Source organism: Scomber scombrus, chromosome 17, assembly GCF_963691925.1.
Source record: "Scomber scombrus chromosome 17, fScoSco1.1, whole genome shotgun sequence".
Taxonomy (NCBI): domain Eukaryota; kingdom Metazoa; phylum Chordata; class Actinopteri; order Scombriformes; family Scombridae; genus Scomber; species Scomber scombrus.
This window is the reverse complement of record NC_084986.1, coordinates 1,349,891-1,374,878: the sequence shown is the minus strand read 5'-3', so window position 1 is coordinate 1,374,878 and position 24,988 is coordinate 1,349,891. Positions and strand designations below refer to the sequence as shown.

Below are 24,988 nucleotides of genomic sequence, written 5' to 3'. Positions count from 1 at the left end.
CCAGTTTGTGTGGGAGGATGGTGTTGAACGCAGAACTGTAATCCACGAAGAGCATCCGCACATAGCTCCCCCGCTGCTCCAGATGTGACAGTGCAGCATGGAGTGCTGTGGCCTCCGTGGATCGGTTCGCTCTGTAGGCAAACTGGTGGGGGTCAAGGCTTCGGGGCAGGGTTGCTGTGATGTGACTCCGGACCAGTTTTTCAAAACACTTCATCACCACTGGTGTGAGTGCTACTGGCCGGTAGTCGTTGAGGCTGGAAATATGTGTTTTTTTGGGCAGGGGGACTATGGTGGAGGACTTTAGGCAGGGTGGGACAGTGGACTGTTCCAGAGACAGGTTGAAAATCCTTGTGAAGACTCCAGCCAGCTCATCAGCACAGTCCCTCAGCACCCATCCAGGGACGCCATCAGGTCCCACAGCCTTGACGGCCCGCAGCGTGCGCCTCACCTCATGCTCCTCTACTGTGAGGTTTAAGCTGCTGCGGACCGTTGGGTGTGGTGATGCTGTCTCTGGTGGTGTCACCTCAAAGCGGGCAAAGAAGAGGTTCAACTCCTCAATCTCCATCTTCACCAGTGACTGAATATAAGGACTCTGATGAGGTGAAGTTAAGCTGCTCTGTGTTGAGATATGATGAGTACAGAAACACAGTGAAGTGGCTGTATAAAGGAAGAGACTGGGACATGAATACCAGAGACCTACAGACATCACTCTCTAACTGTTCCGCTGCTATGTCCTCCTTTGCAGTTTGAAGTCAGAGATGTCAGCAGTGGACAAGTGCAGCCTTGTGGTGCAAACGTGGTCACCATTATAGGATAAAACCTCCACAGTTCAGCTCATGTTTTAACCACATTTACGTCTAAACAACTGCCTCAGTTCTTACAAAACATCTTTAGCTGGAATGAGGAACCAAAAACCACTAAAATATTAATACATTCATTTTGTTTGTACAATAACTTTATGTTGCACCACATCAAATTCTGGTAGTAGGAGTTTGACTCACCTCTGTGTTGATGTGGTGTCAAACAGGTTTTAATCAGCTGTATTTTAGTATCTTAACAGTTCCAACTTCCTCAATCTTCCTCCAACAAAACCACGTCCAAAATGATGAAACCTGTTACAGGCCTTCTTAAATCTACTGACCTCCTTCTGTTGTTTTTACTGTTAAAACGTTGCATCAGCTCACATCAGTGTTTGTAATGTGTCAAACTGCAGAGTTTGAAACCACAATGTGAAACCACATTTACGTCTAAACACTTCTGCCTCAGTTCTTACAAAACATCTTGAGCTGGAATGAGGAACCAAAAACCACTAAAATATTAACACATTCATTTTGTTCGTACAATAACTTTATGTTGATGTGGTGTCAAACAGGTTTTACTCAGCTGTATTTTAGTATCTTAACAGTTCCAACTTCCTCAGTCCTCCTCCAACAAAACCACGTCCAAAATGATGAAACCTGTTACAGGCTCTCACATCAGTGTTTGTAATGTGTCAAACTGCAGAGTAAGAAGGAAAGTTGTGATAGTGTTTTGTTTTTGTGTTGCTAGATGGTTCAGCCAGTTTCTTGGAATTTACAATTTTATTAAGAATTACCTCTAAAAATACTGTCCTTTACATAAAGTGAATGTGAGCCGGTTTCAAAGGAATGATATAAATAGAGCTTCTGATTATAGATGGGAAAGTCCTTTGACACTGAAACACTGCACTGGAAAGCAGGAGTGTTGTGGTTTTGTACTGTAGGTTAGTACAGAGATTCACTGTCAACTGCATTAAGAGAGTTTAATGGATAATACACATTTGATGTGAGACACAGTTTATGTGAGAAAAATTTTAACTAATAACATCCATGTTACTGTAATGCAGGACTGTGAATCTCTCACTATTTGTGTTTGAACAGCGAGGCGTTCAGGTCCAGCAGCCAATCAGGTTAATATCTGATGGTGCGTTCAGGGTCTGCTGACTCCACTGTGACCTGTGTTCAGTTTTAAAACTTCAACAGTCAGCTCGGAGGGAAATCTGGGAGTTTGAAGCTCTTTCAAATTAATTTATTTGTATAATAGAGATTATTTCTGATTGTGCTGAATGTGCAGCAGCAGTGCTTTATAAATAAAATGTATTGTATAGATAGATTATTATCATTATCATTATTATTATTATTGTTGTTGTTTTTGTTGTTTCCTGAGCGTGTGTAGATTCGTCACACCACTATGTCAGATGTCCATGCTGTAATTCCTCATTCCAGGTCAGCAGGTGGCGGTAAAGCGCCTGACAGCTGTCGGATAACCTCCAATAAAAACAAACGAAGAATGATAATAAAAGTATAGCTGTTTTTGTTTTGTGTTTTTAACTGTTTTTGAGTTTTGTTATCAAATGTAAATTGCTTTATAAATAAAATGTATTAGATAGATAGATTATATTATTATTATTATTATTATTATTATTATTATTATTATTATTATTATTATTATTATCATCATCACTGTTATCATTATTATTATCATTGTTGTTGTTGTTTTATGAGCCATCTTATTGACGTCACACCACTATGTCCGATGTCCATGCTGTAATTCCTCGTTTCAGGCATCAGGTGGCGGTAAAGCGCCTGACAGCTGTTTGATAACCTCCAATAAGAACCAACGAAGAAGAAGCAGCATAAAGAAGCTGAAGATGGCGGCTGCGACCGTCGCGGGGCTCGACGTGCACAGGATGGAGGAGAAGAAGCTGGAGTACTTCTCCTCCATCAACTCCATGGCCAGTAAGATCATGCAGGAGCGGGAGAAGATAAAGAACAAGCACGGCTCGTCCTGGGACAAGATGAGCCCGCAGGAGCAGGACAGCGCCATCGACAGCTGGATGATGGACCCGCAGGTTCGAGCCCGGTACGCGGCGCACCGGCTGGAGCGGCCGGAGGTGGTGTGTTACCCGAAGCTGCTGCTCCAGACCGGGCAGAAGATGGTGCACTTCGGGGAGGAGGTACGGACGCGGAGCTTTAACGATGTTTTTATTGTGTTTGTGGACGTTTGTCTCAGCGGGAGCGGCCACGTAGACGCTCAGATATGCGCGCTGACGTCACAGTGTTTTTTTTTTTTTAAAGCACGGCCCCGGTGTTACGGTGTAAACAGTGACCGTGTTAACTGGTGTCCGTTTTAACTGGTGACCATGTTAACTGGTGTCCGTTTTAACTGGTTGACTGGTGACTGGTGTCCGTTTTAACTGGTGACCATGTTAACTGGTGTCTGTTTTAACTGGTTGACTGGTGACTGGTGTCCGTTTTAACTGGTGACCATGTTAACTGGTGTCCGTTTTAACTGGTGACCGTGTTAACTGGTGACCGTGTTAACTGGTGTCCGTTTTAACTGGTGTCCGTTTTAACTGGTGACCATGTTAACTGGTTTCTGTTTTAACTGGTTGACTGGTGACTGGTGTCCGTTTTAACTGGTGACCGTTTTAACTGGTGACCGTGTTAACTGGTGTCCGTTTTAACTGGTGACCGTGTTAACTGGTGTCCGTTTTAACTGGTGACCGTGTTAACTGGTGACCGTGTTAACTGGTGACCATGTTAGCTGGTGACCATGTTAACTGGTGTCCGTTTTAACTGGTGACCATGTTAACTGGTGACCATGTTAACTGGTGTCCGCGTTAACTGGTGACCTTGTTAACTCGGACCGTGTTAACTGGTGTCCGTTTTAACTGGTGACCATGTTAACTGGTGTCCGTTTTAACTGGTGACCATGTTAACTGGTGTCCGCGTTAACTGGTGACCATGTTAACTGGTGACCATGTTAACTGGTGTCCGTGTTAACTGGTGACCGTGTTAACTGGTGTCCGTTTTAACTGGTGACCATGTTAACTGGTGACCATGTTAACTGGTGACCTTGTTAACTCGGACCGTGTTAACTGGTGTCCGTGTTAACTGATGACCGTTTTAACTGGTGACCGTTTTAACTGGTGACCGTGTTAACTGGTGTCCGTTTTAACTGGTGTCCGTTTTAACTGGTGACCATGTTAACTGGTGTCTGTTTTAACTGGTTGACTGGTGACTGGTGTCCGTTTTAACTGGTGACCATGTTAACTGGTGTCCGTTTTAACTGGTGTCCGTTTTAACTGGTGACCATGTTAACTGGTGTCTGTTTTAGCTGGTTGACTGGTGACTGGTGTCCGTCTTAACTGGTGACCGTTTTAACTGGTGACCGTGTTAACTGGTGTCCGTTTTAACTGGTGTCCGTTTTAACTGGTGACCGTGTTAACTGGTGTCCGTTTTAACTGGTGACCGTGTTAACTGGTGACCGTGTTAACTGGTGACCGTGTTAACTGGTGACCATGTTAACTGGTGACCGTTTTAACTGGTGACCATGTTAACTGGTGACCATGTTAACTGGTGTCCGCGTTAACTGGTGACCTTGTTAACTCGGACCGTGTTAACTGGTGTCCGTTTTAACTGGTGACCGTGTTAACTGGTGACCGTGTTAACTGGTGACCATGTTAACTGGTGTCCGTTTTAACTGGTGACCATGTTAACTGGTGACCATGTTAACTGGTGTCCGCGTTAACTGGTGACCTTGTTAACTCGGACCGTGTTAACTGGTGTCCGTTTTAACTGGTGTCCGTGTTAACTGATGACCGTTTTAACTGGTGACCGTTTTAACTGGTGACCATGTTAACTGGTGTCCGTTTTAACTGTTGACCATGTTAACTGGTGACCGTGTTAACTGGTGTCCGTGTTAACTGGTGACCGTGTTAACTGGTGTCCGTGTTAACTGGTGACCGTGTTAACTGGTGACCGTGTTAACTGGTGTCCGTGTTAACTGGTGTCCGTGTTAACTGGTGACCATGTTAACTGGTGTCCGTTTTAACTGGTGTCCGTGTTAACTGATGACCGTTTTAACTGGTGACCGTTTTAACTGGTGACCATGTTAACTGGTGTCCGTTTTAACTGGTGACCATGTTAACTGGTGACCGTGTTAACTGGTGTCCGTGTTAACTGGTGACCGTGTTAACTGGTGACCGTGTTAACTGGTGTCCGTGTTAACTGGTGTCCGTGTTAACTGGTGTCCGTGTTAACTGGTGTCCGTGTTAACTGGTGTCCGTGTTAACTGGTGTCCGTGTTAACTGGTGACCATGTTAACTGGTGTCCGTTTTAACTGGTGACCATGTTAACTGGTGACCGTGTTAACTGGTGACCGTGTTAACTGGTGTCCGTGTTAACTGGTGACCATGTTAACTGGTGTCCGTGTTAACTGGTGACCATGTTAACTGGTGTCCGCGTTAACTGGTGACCTTGTTAACTCGGACCGTGTTAACTGGTGTCCGTTTTAACTGGTGTCCGTGTTAACTGATGACCGTTTTAACTGGTGACCGTTTTAACTGGTGACCATGTTAACTGGTGTCCGTTACATTTAAAAAACACATTTAAAACAGTTAGAATAATAAAGCCTGACTGTTTTAACGCGGTTGTTTGGTGTAAACATTGACCGTGTTAACTGGTGACTGAGAGGCACCAGTTAACACGGTCACTGGTTAGACGGAAACATCACATTTAAAAAACAAGTTTAAAACAGTCAGGATTTATTATTTTAACTCTTTTTTAAATGTGGTTTTTAAATGCAGTGTTTCGGTCTAACCAGTGACCGTGTTATCTGGTGGCTGAGAGGTGCCAGTTAAACCAGTTTACAATACATACACATACAACCTCAGTACAAAATAATCACAATAAATCTGTCACTTTATTATTAATACAGACTCTTCATTCAGGGGGGGGGGCTACAACTGAACTGAAACTTAAATCATAAACTTTCACATCTAATTACTTTATAACAAAACATCTCAACACATATGAACTCTTCCTCCATGTGTATCTCACTTACAGCTGAGTCTCTCCGCATGTCTGATAGCACAGACCCGGTAAAATAGAAACGCTCAGACAAAATTTAACAATCCTCAATATTTCATCAGTTGCAGGTCCTGGTCCGGATAGGATGGACCGCGGTCCACCTATTGGTGACCACTGGTGTAAACATTGACCATGTTAACTGGTGAATAATAAATCCAGATTATTAATCAAAAAGCCAAATAATTCAGGGATGACAGCTCATAAGTGATGGGAAACAAACAGCTCTTTATTAATTACTACTTATAACTTTTATAATTCAGCCAAATTTAATATTTTTTCCCCCTATGATTGGTTATGTGTGCACGTAAATCACATGAGTTATTTTTAAATTTAAATGAATACATTTTTTAGTAGTTTTTAGTTTATTGTTATTTAATCTTACTAAAGTTTCTGAACTGTTTAACAGTAATATGATAAAGTTAGTGACATCATCGTGAAGGAGGACACGGGGAGGACTCGTGAACTCTCACATTGACTAACATTTGTGTGTGTGTGTTCAGGACATCACGTGGCAGGACGAGCACTCTGCACCCTTCTCATGGGAAACCAGGGTAAGAACAACGCTCCGTTATAACAGCTAAAATGTTCATCAGCAGTTCTCACAGACCATTTGACCTGTTTATATCAGTTCATATCTATTAATATGTTAATCAGTTTTTCCCAAAGTCCAACATAAAGTCCTCAAATGTCTCAGATATCTTCAGTTTACTGTCACAGAGCCTAAAGAAACAGAAAATATTCACATTTAAAAAGCTGAATCAGAGAATTGTGACTTTATTCTTATCGGTTACCAGAAATATTGGCAATTAATCAATTAATCGTTGCAGTTCTGGTTCAAAACTCCAATCTTTTACATAAAATGTCAGTTAAATGGTGAAAAATCCATTCGGTCTTGTCACAGAGGATCAAAAGAAACCAGAAAATATTCACGTTGAAGAAGCTGAATCTGAGAATTTTGACTTTTTTAAGCAATTATCAGAAATATTGGCAACAAATTGAATTATCGTTGCAGTTCTGTCTCAAAATTCAAAGCTTTTCATCATTAAATCCTCACATTCAAGAATCAGAACATGTTTACTGGATAATGAATTATTAATGATGTCATCTGTATTGGAGGCATGCAGCTCTCTGATGTGTTATTAACGTTTCAGAGCCAGCTGGAGTTCAGCCTGACGTTGGTGGATCCGATCACATCGACGTCTCAGAGCGACTCGAAGCCGGCGAAGGTTCCTCACCAGGGTCAGCTGGGCAAAAACACTCCAGGAAATAAGGTACGAACATTTCATCTTTACGTTTCACTCTATAGATTAATGTAAAACTGTTTGGGGCGAGGAGCAGATATTCATTTATTAATCACACTGTTGGGAAATTTACATTATTACCAGGCAGGGTGTTCTGGTCCTCTGAAATGAGGCCAACCAGGAAGTAACTTAAAACTGCATTCTATCAAAAGGCCACCAGGGGGCGACCGTTTTGGTGTCAAAAGGACTTCCGTCTCTATACAAGTCAATGGAGAATTCACCAACTTCTCACTTGATTTCTAACCTCAGTAAACGTTTTCAAAATGTGTTTATGGTCTCAATCGCTAGTTTAAAGCCTTCTTCAATGCAGTATGATGTTCATTTGGGACATTTTGGCCTCCCTGATTTTATATGTGACGATAAAGCAGGGTATGCATTAGGGCGTGGCTACGTGGTGATTGACAGGTTGATTGGTTCACAGGTTCAGGAGGGCGCCTCATGCTCCTCCTGATGCCCATATAAGTAGAATCCCTGTTTTTATTTTACCCAGCATGCACCTGACATTTTCAAGATGGCGCTGCTCAGATCCGATACTATTGTCCTCCGAGCAGCAGTCCACAAACCAATGGGTGACGTCACGGATGTTACGTCCATTTTATATACAGTCTATGTTTATTACAGCAGCAAAAACAGAGAGCATCAATAAAAACAATAAAGAACAATAAATAATAAGCTAGAACACAAGTAATAAAATACAATAGTAGTAAAATAATGAGTTTGATATGTATTCAGGTATACAACTACTTTCAGTTCAACTGTGCAATAAACATATTTATTTATGTATTTTCACTTTAAATTCGGGATCAATATCAAACTTATACATAATGTTACATTTTAACTATATTTTTAATACTGTTGTTTTTATTGCTTGTGTATGTTTATTCTTTTTATTGATGCTCTTTATGTTTTAATGTCCACTTTGCTGCTGTAACGCTGTAAATGATCTGATCTCATAAGTTTATACAGAACAGATTTAAAGGGAACAATAAATACAGTGAAAGTAATGAAACTCTGATATTTACACACATTAATGAAGTTTAATAACATTAACAAAGTATAAATGGGTTGTTTTTACAGTGTTTGTAGCGTAATACTAACAGCTGATTAAATCATGTTCATCTGGAAAAACTCTTTAAATAACTTCCACTGCAGCTGTAATCATATTTAATTCAGTGTTTCTATAAATGAACTGAAACATGCAGTTAAGTGTGTGTGTCTCTGTGTGTCTCTGTGTGTGTGTGTGTGTGTGTGTGTGTGTCTGTGTGTGTCTCTGTGTGTCTGTGTGTGTCTGCGTGTGTGTGTGTGTGTCTCTGTGTGTGTGTGTCTCTGTGTGTCTCTGTGTGTCTGTGTGTGTCTGCGTGTGTGTGTGTGTGTCTCTGTGTGTGTCTCTGTGTGTGTGTGTGTCTCTGTGTGTGTCTGTGTGTGTGTGTGTCTCTGTGTGTCTGTGTGTGTCTGCGTGTGTGTGTGTGTGTCTGTGTGTGTGTGTGTCTCTGTGTGTCTGTGTGTGTCTGCGTGTGTGTGTGTGTGTCTCTGTGTGTCTCTGTGTGTGTCTGTGTGTGTGTGTGTGTCTCTGTGTGTCTCTGTGTGTGTCTGCGTGTGTGTGTGTGTGTGTGTGTAGGTGTGTGTGAGCGAGAGCCGCAGGACGGAGGAGGAGTCGTCCTTCTGGAAGATCAGCGCTGAGCGATCCAGACTGGAAGGAGAACAGAACGACTTCACGTCTCTGACTCCGAGTCAGATCAAGTCTCTGGAGAAAGGAGAGAAGTCTCTGCCGTCTTACCTGAGACAGGTCTGTTTGAAATGAGACACACACACAGACAGACAGACAGACAGACAGACAGACAGACACACACACAGACACACACACAGACAGACAGACGTTCCTGTAGCCTAACAGAGCCTGTTGAATAACTTGATATAGAAAACAAACCTTTTAGTGTAATGATGCATCATGTGACTCAGAAACAGTCTCTGATTGCATAATTGTGTTGTACAGTAAAATAAATCCATCGTCCCCTTATGAGGACATTATTTATTTCAGAAACTACTTCCTGTTCAAAGACTATGCTCAACAGGTGCTACTACTCTAAATATCTAGGAGACATTTAAAGTGCCAAATAAAAGCTTGGGTCTTAAAAAGTCTTAAATTTAACTTCAAACCTGCAGAACCCCTGTAGATAAATAAATCTCTCATCATCTGTTGCCTAGGAGACCTCGGTTCCCTCCAAGGATCCGGAGCCAGCAGACCTGCATCCTCCGGCTTCCAGCAGGTCCGCCAAGCAGCGAGCACCCAAACCTCCGGCCCCTCAGCCCCCCCTCCCCCCCACCGTCCCCCTCTCCGTCCCCGTCCCCGTGCCGGTCGCCGTCAGCGCCACGCCGGCCTCCATCTCCATCTCCCCGAGCCCGGCGCCGCCCGTCAGCGTGTCGTCGTCGGTGGCCGGCTGGGAGCGCTCTCAGAGCACGCTGCCCTCCGTCAGCAACACGCACGACGAGATGTTCTCCTCCAGCATGATGAGCAAGACCCCCAACCTGCCGGCCAGCGCGGAGAAGAAGCAGGAGAAGAAGAAGGAGAAGCAGCAGCAGCAAGAGAAGAAGAAGCAGCAGCAGCAGCAGGAGGAGGAGTCACCCAACAGCCCCACCTTCTCCCAGGTGAGCATCACACCTGTTAACCCTTTAAATACTGTTCATATTCTATCATCACAGTTTGTTCTCCTCATAAAAAGTGTTTCTACCAAATGTTGAAGCACAGATGTGTTTAGAAATCATCAATAGTGGATCTGACTGATCAATAAATGTGATTAAACCTCATGTTGGCCTCGAGTCAAGGAATAAGGGAAGGAAGGAAGGAAGGGAAGGATGGAAGGAAAGGAGGGAGGGAGGAAGGAAGGAGGGGGAGGAAAGATGGAAGGAAATGAGGGAGGAAGGAAGGGAGGGAGGAAGGACGGACGAAAGAAGGGAGGGAGGAAGGAAGGAGGGAGGGAGAAAGGACAAGAGGAAGGAAAGAAGGACAGAGGAAGGAAAGACGGAAGGAGGAAGGAAAGGAGGGAGGGACGGAGGAAAGAAGGAAGGAGGGAGGAAGGAAGGACAGGAAAGAAGGAAGGAAAGAAGGATGGAAGGAAAGGAGGAAAGAAGGGAGGAAGGAGGAAAGAAGGAAGGTAGGAGGGAGGGAGAAAGGAAAAGAGGAAGGAAAGAAGGACAGAGGAAAGAATAAAGGAGGGAGGGAAGGGGAAGGAAGGAAGGGTTAGGAGACTGACTCCAACTAGTGAAATAAATCTTGTGGTCATGACATCATCACACAATATCATGTCCTATTTTACCTCAGACATGAAAATATAACAACAATAATGATGGAAATGTCTCTTTTTGGTAGTTTTGAGTCTCTTTAAAAACATCTAGTTACCGTAGTAACGTAGAGATGGAGAGACTAGTCATGTTTTCATCTCTTTTTGGTGCTTAAATGTTATTTTATATGTAAAGGTAAAATGAGCAGAACATTATGGAACTGTGTTCAGTGTTTTTAATAACATTTCTTCTTCTTCTTCTTCTTCTCTCAGTTCAACACAAGCAGCAACATCCTGAAGACTGGATTCGACTTCTTAGACAACTGGTAACCACGGAGACCGGTCGCTGCTCTGAACGAACCATCACCATCATCATCATCTTCATCATCATCACTCTGAAGAAGGACCGCACTCAACATGTCTGTAATCATCCTCAGTGGCTTGTTAAGGCACCGCCCCCCCCCCCCTTTAGAAGAGTGATTAAGGTTCAATCTTTATAGGTTTTATAGTTTTATTGCCAAATATCCCAAAAATCCCCCCAACTGTGCATCCACACTGCTGCAGCTGATCTTTCACTTCATCACATTGTCTCTGCTGCAGCTGATAAACATTAAATATAACAATAAGTTTATAATGCAGCCAAAAGTAATTAAAATGTTTATTATCCAGCTGTTAAAATAATTATTCTTGTTGTTTTTGCAACTAAAACTGCAAAAAAAGTGACGTTACTTTTCTTTTTTTATCAGTTAAACAGCTTCAGATGTAGAAAATAAATAAGATATAAATTAAAAAAGGTTAATTAAGACGTAAAAGTGCAAAAAGAAGCAAGTTTAATCTCATTTAATGCAGATGTGAGACGACTGGGCTCATTTCTCTCTGCTCTCACTGCTTCTAATGTTCAGTTAAAAACACTACAGATCAACTCCAGCTGCTTTTAAATCATAATAATAATAATAATAATAATAATAATAATAATAATAGGGTTTTAAATCTTTTTATGCTGTTAACGCTTTCAAGTAATGGGAACATTTGATTGGCTGTTACAGTCAAACTCTGCAGTGTGTTTGCACAGGAACTGCTGCCTTCATGTTTAACACTAAACCAGTCAGCATGAAAACACTTTTATCACTTTCTTCTCTTTTTTTTTGTTGCTTTTCTTTCATGTGATTTTATTTATACCTGCTTCTATATTTCCTATAAAAACCCTTTTTAGAGTTAAAGTAGTGCTCAGTGCTGCAGCTTTGCCTCATTCATTAAAGACCAGATCTGAGAGTCTGACTCATGTGGAAACTCCCGGCGTTACCATGGGAACCAGTTACAGCTTCAGCTCCTCGCCAACACCTCACTCCTCCCTTAAAAAAAAAAAAAAAAAAAACACAGCGTGACCTTTGACCTGCACGAAGCAGCGCTGAGCAGGAAGCTAGTGTCGTGTATTTGTACCACTTGTGTCATAGATCTAAACCAGAACCCAGTTTACAGGACTTAGAGTTACTATTTTACTGAATTTTATATTTATCCAGCTGATTGTATCTTTATGCTACAAACATGTATATTGCACTCATGCATTTTTGAGATCACAGATCAGAAGGAAATAAATAAATAATGAAAGTCGATGCTGCTTCTTTGTGTGTTTTTTAATTATTTGTGTGAAAAAGGAAAAAAAAGAAAAGAAGGTTTTTTGGGCATAAACTCCGTCTGTTTGCAGCTTTTTCCATTTTGCTTTTGTTCTCCATCACACCCATGAAGCTTAGTTTCCAACCTTATAAAAGAAAAGACCAATACAGTCAGCGAGGAAGAGGAAGATGATGAAGAAGAGGAGGAAGAGTGTGTTCTGGCTACATGAAACATCAGTGAGTGGATTGTTTTTATCTTATGAAGTAAAGCAGATTTTTCTCTGTGGTTGAAACTCTTTAACGTCACTGCTGCTGCACCCAGAAGTGTTTGTCTGCTTGTTTGCATTCCTGGTGACCCTCTCCCCCCCCCCCCCCCCCCTCTACAGCTGGTGTTTCTACCAGACCCAGAATGCCATGAAGGGGAGGAGGAGGAGGAGGAGGAAGGGGGGTTCCAGGGAAACTTCATGTTGTTCATCTCAAAGTTAAACAACATGTTCAGTTCATCAGAAACAGCTGTTATTATTATTAAAGAAGCAACAGTGTTACTGATGGATGGAGATACAGCTAGAGGGTTATAGATATAAACATGGAGCGGTAGATACATGGGTCAATGATGTATAAGGATTTACAACAACTCAATGTTAGAATAATAAAACCAGCATATCTAATGCAGTAGTTCAAACATTCAGAGTGTTGTGTTCCTGAACATTCATATTATAATGTGAAAGTGATTTTAGTGGGTTTAAAAGATTAATTTTTCTAGAAAGAAGTCATGTGGTGCGACCATGATTCATCTAGAAATGTCTCAAAAATGTTAGAAAAATGTAAATACTTTGTTTCCAAACACTTTATATTACTGAAAACTAAACAAAAAAAGATGTGAAGCGTGTTAAGTAAATTAATTTATTTCAAGATGAATCATGGTCGCACCACATGACTGTTTTTCAGGCCAATTAATCTTTTAAACCCACTAAAATCACTTTCACATTATAATATGAATGTTCAGGTACACAACACTCTGAATGTTTAACTACTGCATTAGATATGCTGGTTTTATTATTCTAACATTGAGTTGCTGTAACTCCTTATACGTCATTGACCCATGTAGTGATAGAATGATTATAACTAACTGAGTTTAAGCTGCTCTGATGAAATATTTCATGTAGCAGAAAATCAACAAGCAGCTTAAATATATAATAAATCAGTGTCTTACAGTTACTGTATGTTTGTTTATCATGAACTGAGGAGCCTCTGTCCCTAAAGCACCTCTTCTTCCTCCTCCCTGCAGCAGCACCTCCTCCTCCTCTTCCTCTTCTTCCTCCTCCCTGCAGCAGCACCTCCTCCTCCTCTTCCTCTTCTTCCTCCTCCCTGCAGCAGCACCTCCTCCTCCTCTTCCTCTTCTTCCTCCTCCCTGCAGCAGCACCTCCTCCTCCTCTTCCTCTTCTTCCTCCTCCCTGCAGCAGCACCTCCTCCTCCTCTTCCTCTTCTTCCTCCTCCCTGCAGCAGCACCTCCTCCTCCTCTTCCTCTTCTTCCTCCTGCACCTTCTCCTCCTCCTCTACCTCATGCACCTCCTCTCTCCTTCCTTGACTTGAGGACAACAGGAGGGTTAATATCACATGAGCTAAATATTGTAACATTTCTGAGAGTGAAACACAAGCTTTGATATTTCTGACTTCACTGATGATTTATTCCTCTCAGCTCCGGTTTCAAAAACAACAGGAACTGCTGAGGTCAGAACAAGGATAAAACACTTTTATTTTCAGGGGTCACGGTTTCTTTTTCCAGACGTCTGTTTGAATCTAAACTGTCGTCTGGAAAGAAAAGAAAAGAAGAGAAAAGCGTTGTGGTGGAACAGCTGCGTCTGAAACCCTGCAGCCAGACGCTCAGTCAGGCCCAGAGCTCGGCCTCGGTCGCTTCCCTGGAAACTCTGCTGCTGGATTCTTGTGGCATTTTAACTGGCATGCCTCCTGTTACAGCCACACACACACACACACACACACACACACACACACACACACACACACACACACAGGCTTTTACATAAGGTCTGTCTCGTTCCTTTTTATGTCATCATTTCCTCCGAACAGATTCACAAGCACAGAGTTCTCAGACCACTGATTCATTTCATTACGTGTGTGTGTGTGTGTGTGTGTGTGTGTGTGTGTGTGTGTGTGTGTGTGTGTGTGTGTGTGTGTGTGTGTGTGTGTGTGTGTGTGTGTGTGTGTGTTTGTGCTGTAGGCTACTTTCAGGGACAAATTTCAGACTTAAGACCAGTTGATTGGGGACAAAAGTCGTAATCCCAGTTGGTAAAAAGCCAATGTTTGGGTCAGTGGTTAAGGTTAGGGTTAGATTACATCACCAGGAAATGAATGTAAGTCTATGTAATGTCCCCAAAAGTCACCTAGGACAACGTGTGTGTGTGTGTGTGTGTGTGTGTGTGTGTGTGTGTGTGTGTGTGTGTGTGTGTGTGTGTGTGTGAGTGTGTGTGTGTGTGTGTGTGTGTGTGTGTGTGTGTGTGTGTGTGTGTGTATGAGGGACTTAATGACTCCAGCATGAGTACAGGTATGTAGTGAGCTTTTATTTGGAGCAGAAATGTAATATTCATATATATATAAATATAGATATATAACTAAATAAAAAAGACTGTATGAGATGTTTTAAAGGCTGGAAAAAGCTATTAAGTTCATCTTGAGTTGGGAACGTTTTGCCAAAAAATGAAACATCATCACTACGAGCATCAATGTGATTCAGGTTAGGAGAATAAGATGCATAATAATACTAATTTAATCATATTTAAATGTCTTTTTATTTGCTTTTATATTCTGTCTTGATCAGGCGGGGAGCTCTGGTCCTCTGAAATGAGGCCAACGCAGAAGTAACTTAAAACTGCATTCTATCAAAAGGCCACCAGGGGGCGACCGTTTTGGTGTCAAAAGGACTTCCGTCTCTATACAAGTCAATGGAGAATTCACCAATTTCTCACTTGATTTCTAACCTCAGTAAACGTTTTCAAAATGTGTTTATGGTCTCAATCGCTAGTTTAAAGCCTTCTTCAATGCAGTATGATGTTCATTTGGGACATTTTGGCCTCCCTGATTTTATATGTGACGATAAAGCAGGGTATGCATTAGGGCGTGGCTACGTGGTGATTGACAGGTTGATTGGTTCACAGGTTCAGGAGGGCGCCTCATGCTCCTCCTGATGCCCATATAAGTAGAATCCCTGTTTTTATTTTACCCAGCATGCACCTGACATTTTCAAGATGGCGCTGCTCAGATCTGATACTATTGGCCTCCGAGCAGCAGTCCACAAACCAATGGGGGACGTCACGGATGTTACGTCCATTTCTTATCTACAGTCTATGGTCTTGATGCATTTGATGTTTTATGTGAAGCACTTTGAATTGTCTTGTTGTATAAATGAGCTATACATATACATTTGCATTGACAGCAGCAGTCCCACCTGTATATATATAGATCTACAGCATAAATAAAAGGCATTTCTTCTACGTCTTATGCAAAAAACCTTCATAACATTGCACCCCAAAGCTTAAAAAAAGGCTGATTTATTTGAGTTTACATTATGGAGATGTGAGGTTTCAACTGGACAGAGACCTGCAGGAAACGGGAGGTGGGAGTAAAAACAAAGAGCTTTCCTGTTGTTTGTGCTGGCAGACGGAGGAGGGACACCACGGAAAAGACAGAGATGTAACACTCAAGATTTAAGCTTCTTTCTTTCTCTCTTTGCTCACCGGCTCTCCTTCACATTTCTAACAGGAATCTGCTGCTGCTGATTTACTGAGACCCTGCAGTACCTCAGGAGGGAGGGAAGGCCAGAGGAGGAGAGTACACAAGTCAGACAGTGGACAGAGAGGGAGGGAGAGAGAGAGAGAGAGAGAGAGAGAGAGAGAGAGAGAGAGAGAGAGAGAGAGAGAGAGAGAGAGAGAGAGAGAGAGAGAGAGAGAGAGAGAGAGAGTCAGAGGTCTGTTACTGCTGAGGGGAAACCAGAGTTTGGGAAGCAGAAAATGGGACCAGCCGCCACCTCGCTCGCTGTGCTGTGTTTGTGCTGTGTGTGTGTGTGTGTTCCTACAGGGACGGCCGACGCTGCTCCAGCTCAGGTAAACACCGACTCTAACTCTAAACTCTTCTCTCTACTCTGCTTCTTTACCTACATCACATTTTACATTAGAGACGTTCTGTTCCTACTTTTTTTACTCAACTGTAATCAATCATGGCTGTTAGTTTGGGTAACACACTGAACCCATTCACTGAGTGTGTGTGTGTGTCTGTGTGTGTGTGTGTGTGTGTGTGTGTGTGTGTGTGTGTGTGTGTGTGTGTGTGTGTGTGTGTGTGTGTGTGTGTGTGTGTGTGTGGGTAGCAGGTAAGGACATAAATCTGTCATATATGGAAAACTAACACACAGCGAGGCTTGTAATGAGGTGCTGATCTCTAGAAAGAGATTTTAGAGTCCAACTCTCTGCCTCCTCATGCTTTCCTCTTTATTTAATGTTTCAGCTCTCAGACCTTCTTCTTAACCCTCACACTAAGACTTCACCCTAAATATTAATGATTCAGATTAATGGGATTTGCTTTTGTCAGAATCCCAACATGTGACTGATATGTTTATGTTGGAAAAAGTGTCTCTGCCTCCACATGCTGTTCTCTTTAATTTAATGATGATTTATTGTCTCAGACCTTCTTCAGGATCAATATTAACATCATTAGGACTCAGGCAGTGGTTGTTATGTCGGCCACACCCTGCTAACACATCTGATGCTGATTAGACATCATGTTCCACCTTTAGGCTGAGAAAACAACAATCAACAGACCGTCAGCCAATCAAAACTCTTCAATCAAAGTGACAGGAACCATTATGTCTCATACCACCAACAGAGATTTATATTTACATTAACGTTTTTTGGTGGATCCAACTATTTATTTATTTATATAGCAGCAAATCACAAGTGAAGTCATCTCAAGTCCCTTTGCACACAGCGCAGGTCTAGACTGAACTCTTTAATGTGATTTACAGAGACTCAACATTCCTCCACAAGCAGCACTCAGCGACGGCAGCTAGAAAAATGACAGACTTACCTCATGTTAGATAAAAGAGCTGAGACCACCTACACTCATATTTACCTCCTTTTCACTCACTACCAGCCTGCTTCAGTACCTCCTGCTGTGGTTGCTGTAATTAGTGTAATTAGTGCCACGGGTGCTAAGCTCCGAGGCTCTCCCTCTACAGCAGTAAATCTGTAGAAGGAGTCTATTAATCTTGCTCATACTTATTATTATTCTTCCGCCAAATTTCTGCGCGTAACTCCTCCCACAGCTTTCAGAAAACCCAAACAATATATATATCAAAACGTGCGGCTCGATCGGGAAAGGGGTGCTATTATTTGGGATGTTCAAATTCCAATTTTCCCAAAGTTATTCCCAAAAAAACGGGAAAATTCTCCATTGAAAATGAATGGGAATTTTTTTTTTAAACCACAAAATGTCACCTTTTTTCTGAGTCACCTAGCTCTCTCATACCTGCACGTAGAAATGTGATTCAGACTTTAAAACGGAGGAAAACTTGTGCTCTCTCCAAAACACCAAACTGTTTTTACATAACATGTAAACTTTTCAAACTATGAGCAGTCAAACGAGGAGTGGAAATCACTTTTTCTTCAAAGTTAGAGTGGAAGCGTCAGTTAGCTTGAGTGTGAGAAGCAGTAAAAAATCAACTTTATATTTATTTTTAACTCGAGCTCACGGCCAAACCGTGAAAAGGAGACAAATAATTGTTGGTCAAAATGTAAACATAGGTGTTGGGATTCATAAAATGTGACATTGATAGGCGGGGTCTGCACAACATTTAAACGGGGGGGCCGAGACCGGCGGTAATACCTGTCTCGCTCCCCATTGACCCTAATGTAATCGTCTTTTTTTCAAAAGAATCTCACTCTGTCTTCGCACTGAGCTTACGCGCTCATTTTAAGGAATATCTGAATAAAATAAACACTGTCAGAATCTGTCGGCTTCTGTGTCTCTCACGGTGTTTACGGTTTTTGGACAGGAGTTACGGTTTTCTCACAGTTTGCAATTGTTCGGAACCTTGTCAGAAGCCAAATTCTGGGGCATTTTGAGAATTTTTCCAAGCAGATTCTCAAATCGCCGTAGCAACCGTAAAGCCTTTGCTGACCATGGCAACCTGATGCTGGGCAGAAACTGACCTACTTTTTTGTGATTGGCTAATTCCTGTCTGTCTGTTTTGCCAGTTAACCGAGATAGCTCTCAGCAATAGCATCCATGTTTAGGGTAAAGGTGACTTTGATTGACAGGTGACACTCTGTAGGGGGCGGGGCTTCAGCGAACTTGGCGGGAACGACCACAGAGGTGGTGACTTTGATTGACAGGTGACACTCGTTAGGGGGCGGGGCTTCAGCGAACTCAGCGGGAACACCCACAGTGTTTGAGACAGAGGCTGATTTTTACACAACTTTGAAGCCTAATTTCACATATTTAGTGATTTTTTTAAAAAATCATTCACATTTGGCAGGGTGGTTAACAACACACTTTTCTGTGGTATGTCAAAGGAGTTATTTCATGTCACATTAAGTCATTTATCGTATTACTTGTTCTTGTGGAAAGTTGTTTAAATGTAAAACATTATTAGATACAAAAACATGAATTATCCATTCACTGCACATTTTATTGACTTTAATCATCATATTTCCTCTCTAAGATATAATGTTACTGACAAGATAACGTTGTTTATAGTGTTCAAAACTGTAATGTATATGGGTATATTGTTTTCTCAGCCTAAAGGTGAAACATGATGTCTAATCAGCATCAGATGTGTTAGCAGGCCGACATAACAACCACTGCCTGAGTCCTAATGATGTTAATATTGATCCTGACGAAGGTCTGAGACAATAAATCATCATTAAATTAAAGAGAAAAGCATGTGGAGGCAGAGACACTTTTTCCAACATAAACATATCAGTCACATGTTTTCTGACAGAAAGCAAATCCCATTAATCTGAATCATTCATTTTTAGGGTGAAGTCTTGGTGCGAGGTTGACGTTAGGATTGAAATGAATATAATAATAAATGTAATGTCCTCTGAAGTGATGTAAATGTGACTGTGTGTGTAGGAGGGACTTGCTCACTGTAAGTCTGGAAATAATGATGAAACATCCAGAGCAGCTTTTTCTCTCCAGGTTGAACATTTGTGTGAGATGTTAGACATAAAACAGCCGAGTTAAGATGGTTTAGATTAATGATGTGAGGTTTAGTCTACCCGTCATGAGGAGTTGTTCTCAGTCAAGCCTGATAAAACAACCCTGATGCAGTCATAGTGATGTCATCGTGTGGTTATCTTGAGGCTGAAGTACCACAGACCGCTGCAGGATGCTCCAACTGACTCACATTCAACTTCTCCCTGTCATTATGTTCTCAGTGTGCAACTTCAAGCCCTCTAATCAGAGCGCTGGTGGTCAGTTTAAAACCATTGCTCTGTTAATAAGACTTTAAAGACTTTAAGACATGTATTAAATTAAAGAGTACAGGCTAAACCTGCTCTATGTGTAAAGCGCCTTGACTTTTGTTGTGATCTGGTTCTATAAAAGTAGAGATTGATTGATAGAGTAGCTTTGATTCCTGCTGTGTGGTCATTGGTTGACAGTTGGCAATGTTACTTGATAATGATAACTGCCCTGTTAGCATCATTTAACTTAACCCTCCTGTTGTCCTCGAGTCAAGGAAGGGAGGGAGGAAGAAGGAAGGAAAGGAGGAAGGAAGGGAGGAAGGAAGGAAGGAAGGAAGGAAGGAAGGAAGGAAGGAAGGAAGGAAGGAAGGGAGGAAGAAGGAAGGAAAGGAGGGAAGGAAAGAAGGAGAGAGGGAGGAAGGGAGAAAGGAAAAGAGGAAGGACGGACGGAGGAAAAGAGAAAGGAAGTAAGGAGAGAAGGAAGGGATGAAGGAAGGATGGAAAGAAAAGGAGTAAGGAAGGGGGCAAGAAAAGAGGAAGGAAGTATGGAGAGAAGGAAGGGGTGAAGGAAAGGAGGAAGGAAGGAAGGAAGGAAGGAAGGAAGGAAGGAGGGAAGTGAGGAAAGAAGGAAGGACGGGAAGAACAAAGAAAAAATTAAAGAAAGAGAAAGGAAGGAAGGAAGGAACAGTCAAAACAGACGGGTCAATTTGACCCGGGAGAACGACAGGAGGGTTAAGTAGCTGAACTGATTCGAGGTAGCTGTCCGTGTTTCCAGAGCGTGAACAGAAACACCTCTCACTGCTTATCTGTAAAGCTCTTGGCTCCAAATGGAAAAGATGGCGCAAACCAGAAGCTGCAACTCTGGGCTTCAAACCGACTCCAATGAACCCAACGAGTGACATCACACCTCACTACGTCCATCTTTATATACAGTCTGTAGGATGCAGACGGCACATTAACACAGTCTATGTTACTAAATGTGGGTATTTACCAGGCAGGTGGCTGCTCAGAGATGCATGCCTCAGTAAACCCAGATGGTCGTCCACTTAGAGACCAGTTCTGTTTGAGATTTCTTCCCGTTAAAGGCAGTTTTTTCCTTGCTGCTGTCACAAAGTGCTGCTCATGTGGGAATCGTGGGTCTCTATAAATTAAATTAAAGAGTTCAGTCTAGACCTGCTCTATGTGTAAACTTAACTTCTGTGATTTGTTGTTATATAAATGAAGACAGATTGATTGATTGATTGATGATGGGAACTGTAGGTTTAAGTGTTGTTAGGTTTGACCATAGACTGTATATAAAATGGACGTAACATCCGTGACGTCACCCATTGGTTTGTGGACTGCTGCTTGGAAGCAAATAGTATCGGATCTGAGCAGCGCCATCTTCTTTGGGCATCAGGAGGAGCATGAGGCGCCCTCCTGAACCTGTGAACCAATCAACCTGTCAATCACCACGTAGCCACGCCCTAATGCATACCCTGCTTTATCGTCACATATAAAATCAGGGAGGCCAAAATGTCCCAAATGAACATCATACTGCATTGAAGAAGGCTTTAAACTAGCGATTGAGACCATAAACACATTTTGAAAACGTTTACTGAGGTTAGAAATCAAGTGAGAAGTTGGTGAATTCTCCATTGACTTGTATAGAGACGGAAGTCCTTTTGACACCAAAACGGTCGCCCCCTGGTGGCCTTTTGATAGAATGCAGTTTTAAGTTACTTCCGCGTTGGCCTCATTTCAGAGGACTGGAACTCTCCGCCTGGTAGACACTTACTAAGGACCTTTACCTTTGACTTTTTCCATCCTTTTTTTTTTGTTAAATCTGCCTCTTGCATGAAGCCACAATTTTGTGGAATAACCCTTTAAATGTGACTGATTCTGTATCTGATAAATGTTTAAATGTTGTGTTTTATGTGTGTCAGGACCTTCAGTCAGAGGTGAAGAAGGCGAGAGGAGATGTTCCCGACATACATCCAGAGCCCGAACCAGAGCCGACCAACCCAGTGTCAGACTTTGAGAACTCATACAACTACGTCTGTGCGTCTTTATACTACAATCCTTTCATAGAGAATCTGCCTCCATCATCAGTCTAACCTTACTACTATTTCTATATTTTAAAGTAGAATAGTAATATAGAATCTCTTATGTTCTCTTTCTTGTGTTTGTCTTCTCTCATACTGTGTTACATCCTGTCATATTCTGCCTGACAGTGTCCAGACTAGCAGGGATGGACCAGGCCATCCATAAGCTGAATGTGGGTCACTACACCCTGGATGTTAAAGTGAGCCAGTTGGTGGACCGTCTATCCAGGCTGGACTGTAAGACTCATTGTCTCATCATCACATACAGTATAAACACTGATAATCCTAACTCTGACCCTACAACTGTTTTTAAAATGTATAATTTCTAGCACTCCCTCTGAACCAGTCAGTATAATTTATTAACAACACAATTTCCACTAAATCCAGCATTGATTCAATTATAGTGATAAATAATAATTAGGGATGTCCGATATTTACTTAAAAATGTAATATCGGGAAGTATCGGTATCTGGTTTTTATAACCGATATTTGTTCTGTAGGCTTCAGCATTTCCGAGCCTGCATGAACGCAGCATGAGACGTTTACCAGCGCTTGATGACGTATCACAACAACAACACGCTAAACTCGTGGGTCTCTAACCGTGGCTAACCGTGGCTAACCGTAGCTAACCGTGGCTAACAAGTTCATAGCGTCCACCGCCATGTACACGAACACACAAACAAGAAACAAGGTTTACGTCCTTGTTGTCGTTTTCTCTGTTATGCTTTCGGCGAGTCGCCTCTGTGACGTCACCGTCAGAGTCCGGTGGGTCCTATCTGGGTCCTATCTGGGTCCTATCTGGATCCTATCTGGGTCCTATCTGGGTCCTACTCTGCTGGAGACACAGCTGAGAGGAGCGAGTGAGAGGACGTTCCTGTAAAAGGTCCCGCCTCCAGAAACGGGGCTTATGTCTGTGGTTTAGAACTATTTCCAAGTGTTCCCTACGGATAGTAAATGACTGCAAAGCAGCATAATAAATATGGCAGTGATATATTGGCACTTTTTTCCATAACTTAAGTTGAAGTTGTTCTCTTATTTTGCACAGACAGTGTTTACATGTGGAAAGCCATGTTGCATTTATGTTTGCTTCCAGTGGGGCATCACAGTAAAATTAGGCATAATGTGTTAATTCAACAGTAGGAGATATGTCATGTTGTTACCTACAGTAACAGTTTTGGTGTAAAAAGCCCGCAAATATCGGTATCGGAAATTAAGAGTTGGGGAATATCGGAATATCGGATATCGGCAGAAAAGTCAATATCAAGCATCCCTAATAATAATGTAATAATAAAGTTCAGAAAGCAGCTTCATTTGCCGCTGAAGACATTCAGCTTTGAGTTCAAGGAAAAGTCATAAAAACAGCAGATGCCCTGTGATGTCTCTCATGTTTCTGTCGTTCCTCTTCATTAACCTGGCAGCTAAAGTCGGGGAGCTGGAGGACAACATCCGGGAGGTTCATCAGCACAGCAAAGATAACCGCAAAGAGATGGGACGACTGGAAGGTATCAAACTCAGTTATTTCCCTCAGATCTCCATTTTACACCACAGAGGTTTCAGAGGGTCGATAAGATAAATAACATTTTAACCTTCGTGTCGTCCTCCTGGGTCAAATCGACCCTGTCTGTTTTGACTGTTCCTTCTTTCCTCCCTTCCTTCTTTCCTTCCTTCCTTCCTCTCTCCTTTCCTCCCTTATTCCTTCCTCCTTTCCTTCCTTCCTCCCTCCCTCCCTCTTTTCTTTCCTTCTTCATCCCTTCCTCTCTCCTTTCCTTCCTTCTTCCTTCCTCCTTTCCTCCCCTCCTCCCTCCCTCTTTTCCTTCCTTCTTCATCCCTTCCTTCCTTCCTCTCTCCTTTCCTTCCTTCTTCCTTCCTCCTTTCCTTCCTCCCTCCCTCCCTCCCTCCCTCTTTTCCTTCCTTCTTCATCCCTTCCTTCCTTCCTCCCTACTTTCCTTCCTTCTTCCTTTCTTCCATCCTTCCTTCCTCGCTCTTTTCCTTCCTTCTTCCTTTCTTCCATCCTTCCTCCCTTCCTTCCTTCTTCCTCCCTTCCTTTTTTGACTCGAGGACTACAGGAGGGTTAAAGCAGACTACCAGTTAATGCTAGTGTTGCTGTGTGTCTGCTGGGTGTTCAACTCTAACAATAAAGCTTCTACATGATTCTGATAAAGCATCCGTCTTGTTTTTATTGACTTCTCAGGTTGTCAGAAGGGGCGCAGGGTGGGATATAAATGTTACCTGGTCTACAACAACTACGAGGACTACGCCGGAGCGTCCAGGAAGTGCATGGAGCGCGGCGGGCGCATGGCGATGCCCCGCGACCGCAAAGAGCAGGAGGCGCTGGCCGACTACGTCAAAGCCTTCTTCCACCCGGGGAACTGGCCCGTCTGGCTGGGCGTCAACGACCTGCGATCCGAAGGCATGTATCTGTTCGAGGACGGGACGCGGGTCTCGTACTTCCAGTGGCGCAAGCACTTCCTGTCCAGCCAGCCGGACGGAGGGAGGCGGGAGAACTGTGTGGCGATGTCGTCGGATGATGGCGACTGGTGGGACCATTACTGCGATCGGACCATGAACTATCTGTGCGAGTTCGACGACAGGGAGGCACTTTAAAAAAACAAAACTCTCAACACTGTTTTAATACCTTAAACTTTGACCTCCAGATGTTGATCAGTAGAAGTAAAATCTGTTGTATTTTTAATAACTTATTTGGCTTTAAAGACAAATAACTAAAGAATAACTCGTTAATTCTCCTTTGACCTGACAGTGATGTCATCATGTACTGACCACTGACTGTATGTAAAGACGGACGATGTGTCTCAACTTCCTGCCGCCAAAATATCTCCTTTCTGGAAGAGGCCAACTTGCTTGTGTGAATCATAGACTGTATATAAGAAATAGACGTAACATCCGTGACGTGACCCATTGGTTTGTGGACTGCTGCTCGGAGGCCAATAGTATCGGATGACTTGTATAGAGACGGAAGTCCTTTAGACACCAAAACGGTCGCCCCCTGGTGGCCTTTTAATAGAATGCAGTTTTAAGTTACTTCCCCGTTGGCCTCATTTCAGAGGACCGGAACTCCTCGCCTGGTATGAAGTCATTTGGAGCCAGAGTATACTAACGGAGGATTGAGAGCGGCTGTCAATCATGATGTCACACCACTTTTTTATTTCGTCAAATAACTAAAACAAACTTATAAAAATGAGCAGTTGGATGAACATCAGTGTGACAAGAACAACCTAAAATGACAGAAATCATCTTTATTTGAGATTTACTTTGACTTTTTTTAAAAAATGGCTTAAGTCCAATTCGCTAACATGGAGGTGGCAGTACTGCAGCCAACCACCAGGGG

At 42.6% G+C, this 24,988-nt stretch overlaps 2 protein-coding genes across 2 annotated transcripts; both read left to right on the top strand.

Moving 5' to 3' along the window:
- The first annotated feature begins 2,654 nt into the window (after window positions 1-2,654).
- c17h1orf198 (chromosome 17 C1orf198 homolog) lies at window positions 2,655-12,054 on the top strand. The gene is made up of 6 exons (XM_062436825.1): window positions 2,655-2,974; window positions 6,392-6,442; window positions 7,043-7,162; window positions 8,811-8,978; window positions 9,398-9,838; window positions 10,744-12,054. Exons 1-6 carry the CDS (start codon window positions 2,669-2,671, stop codon window positions 10,798-10,800), a joined length of 1,143 nt encoding a protein of 380 aa, XP_062292809.1. The 5' UTR covers window positions 2,655-2,668; the 3' UTR covers window positions 10,801-12,054.
- A 4,032-nt stretch (window positions 12,055-16,086) lies between these two features.
- On the top strand, window positions 16,087-24,306 carry clec11a (C-type lectin domain containing 11A). The gene is made up of 5 exons (XM_062436835.1): window positions 16,087-16,201; window positions 21,484-21,598; window positions 21,772-21,879; window positions 23,061-23,144; window positions 23,834-24,306. The coding sequence occupies exons 1-5, from the start codon at window positions 16,109-16,111 to the stop codon at window positions 24,244-24,246; spliced, it is 813 nt and encodes a 270-aa protein (XP_062292819.1). The 5' UTR covers window positions 16,087-16,108; the 3' UTR covers window positions 24,247-24,306.
- Window positions 24,307-24,988: the final 682 nt, after the last annotated feature.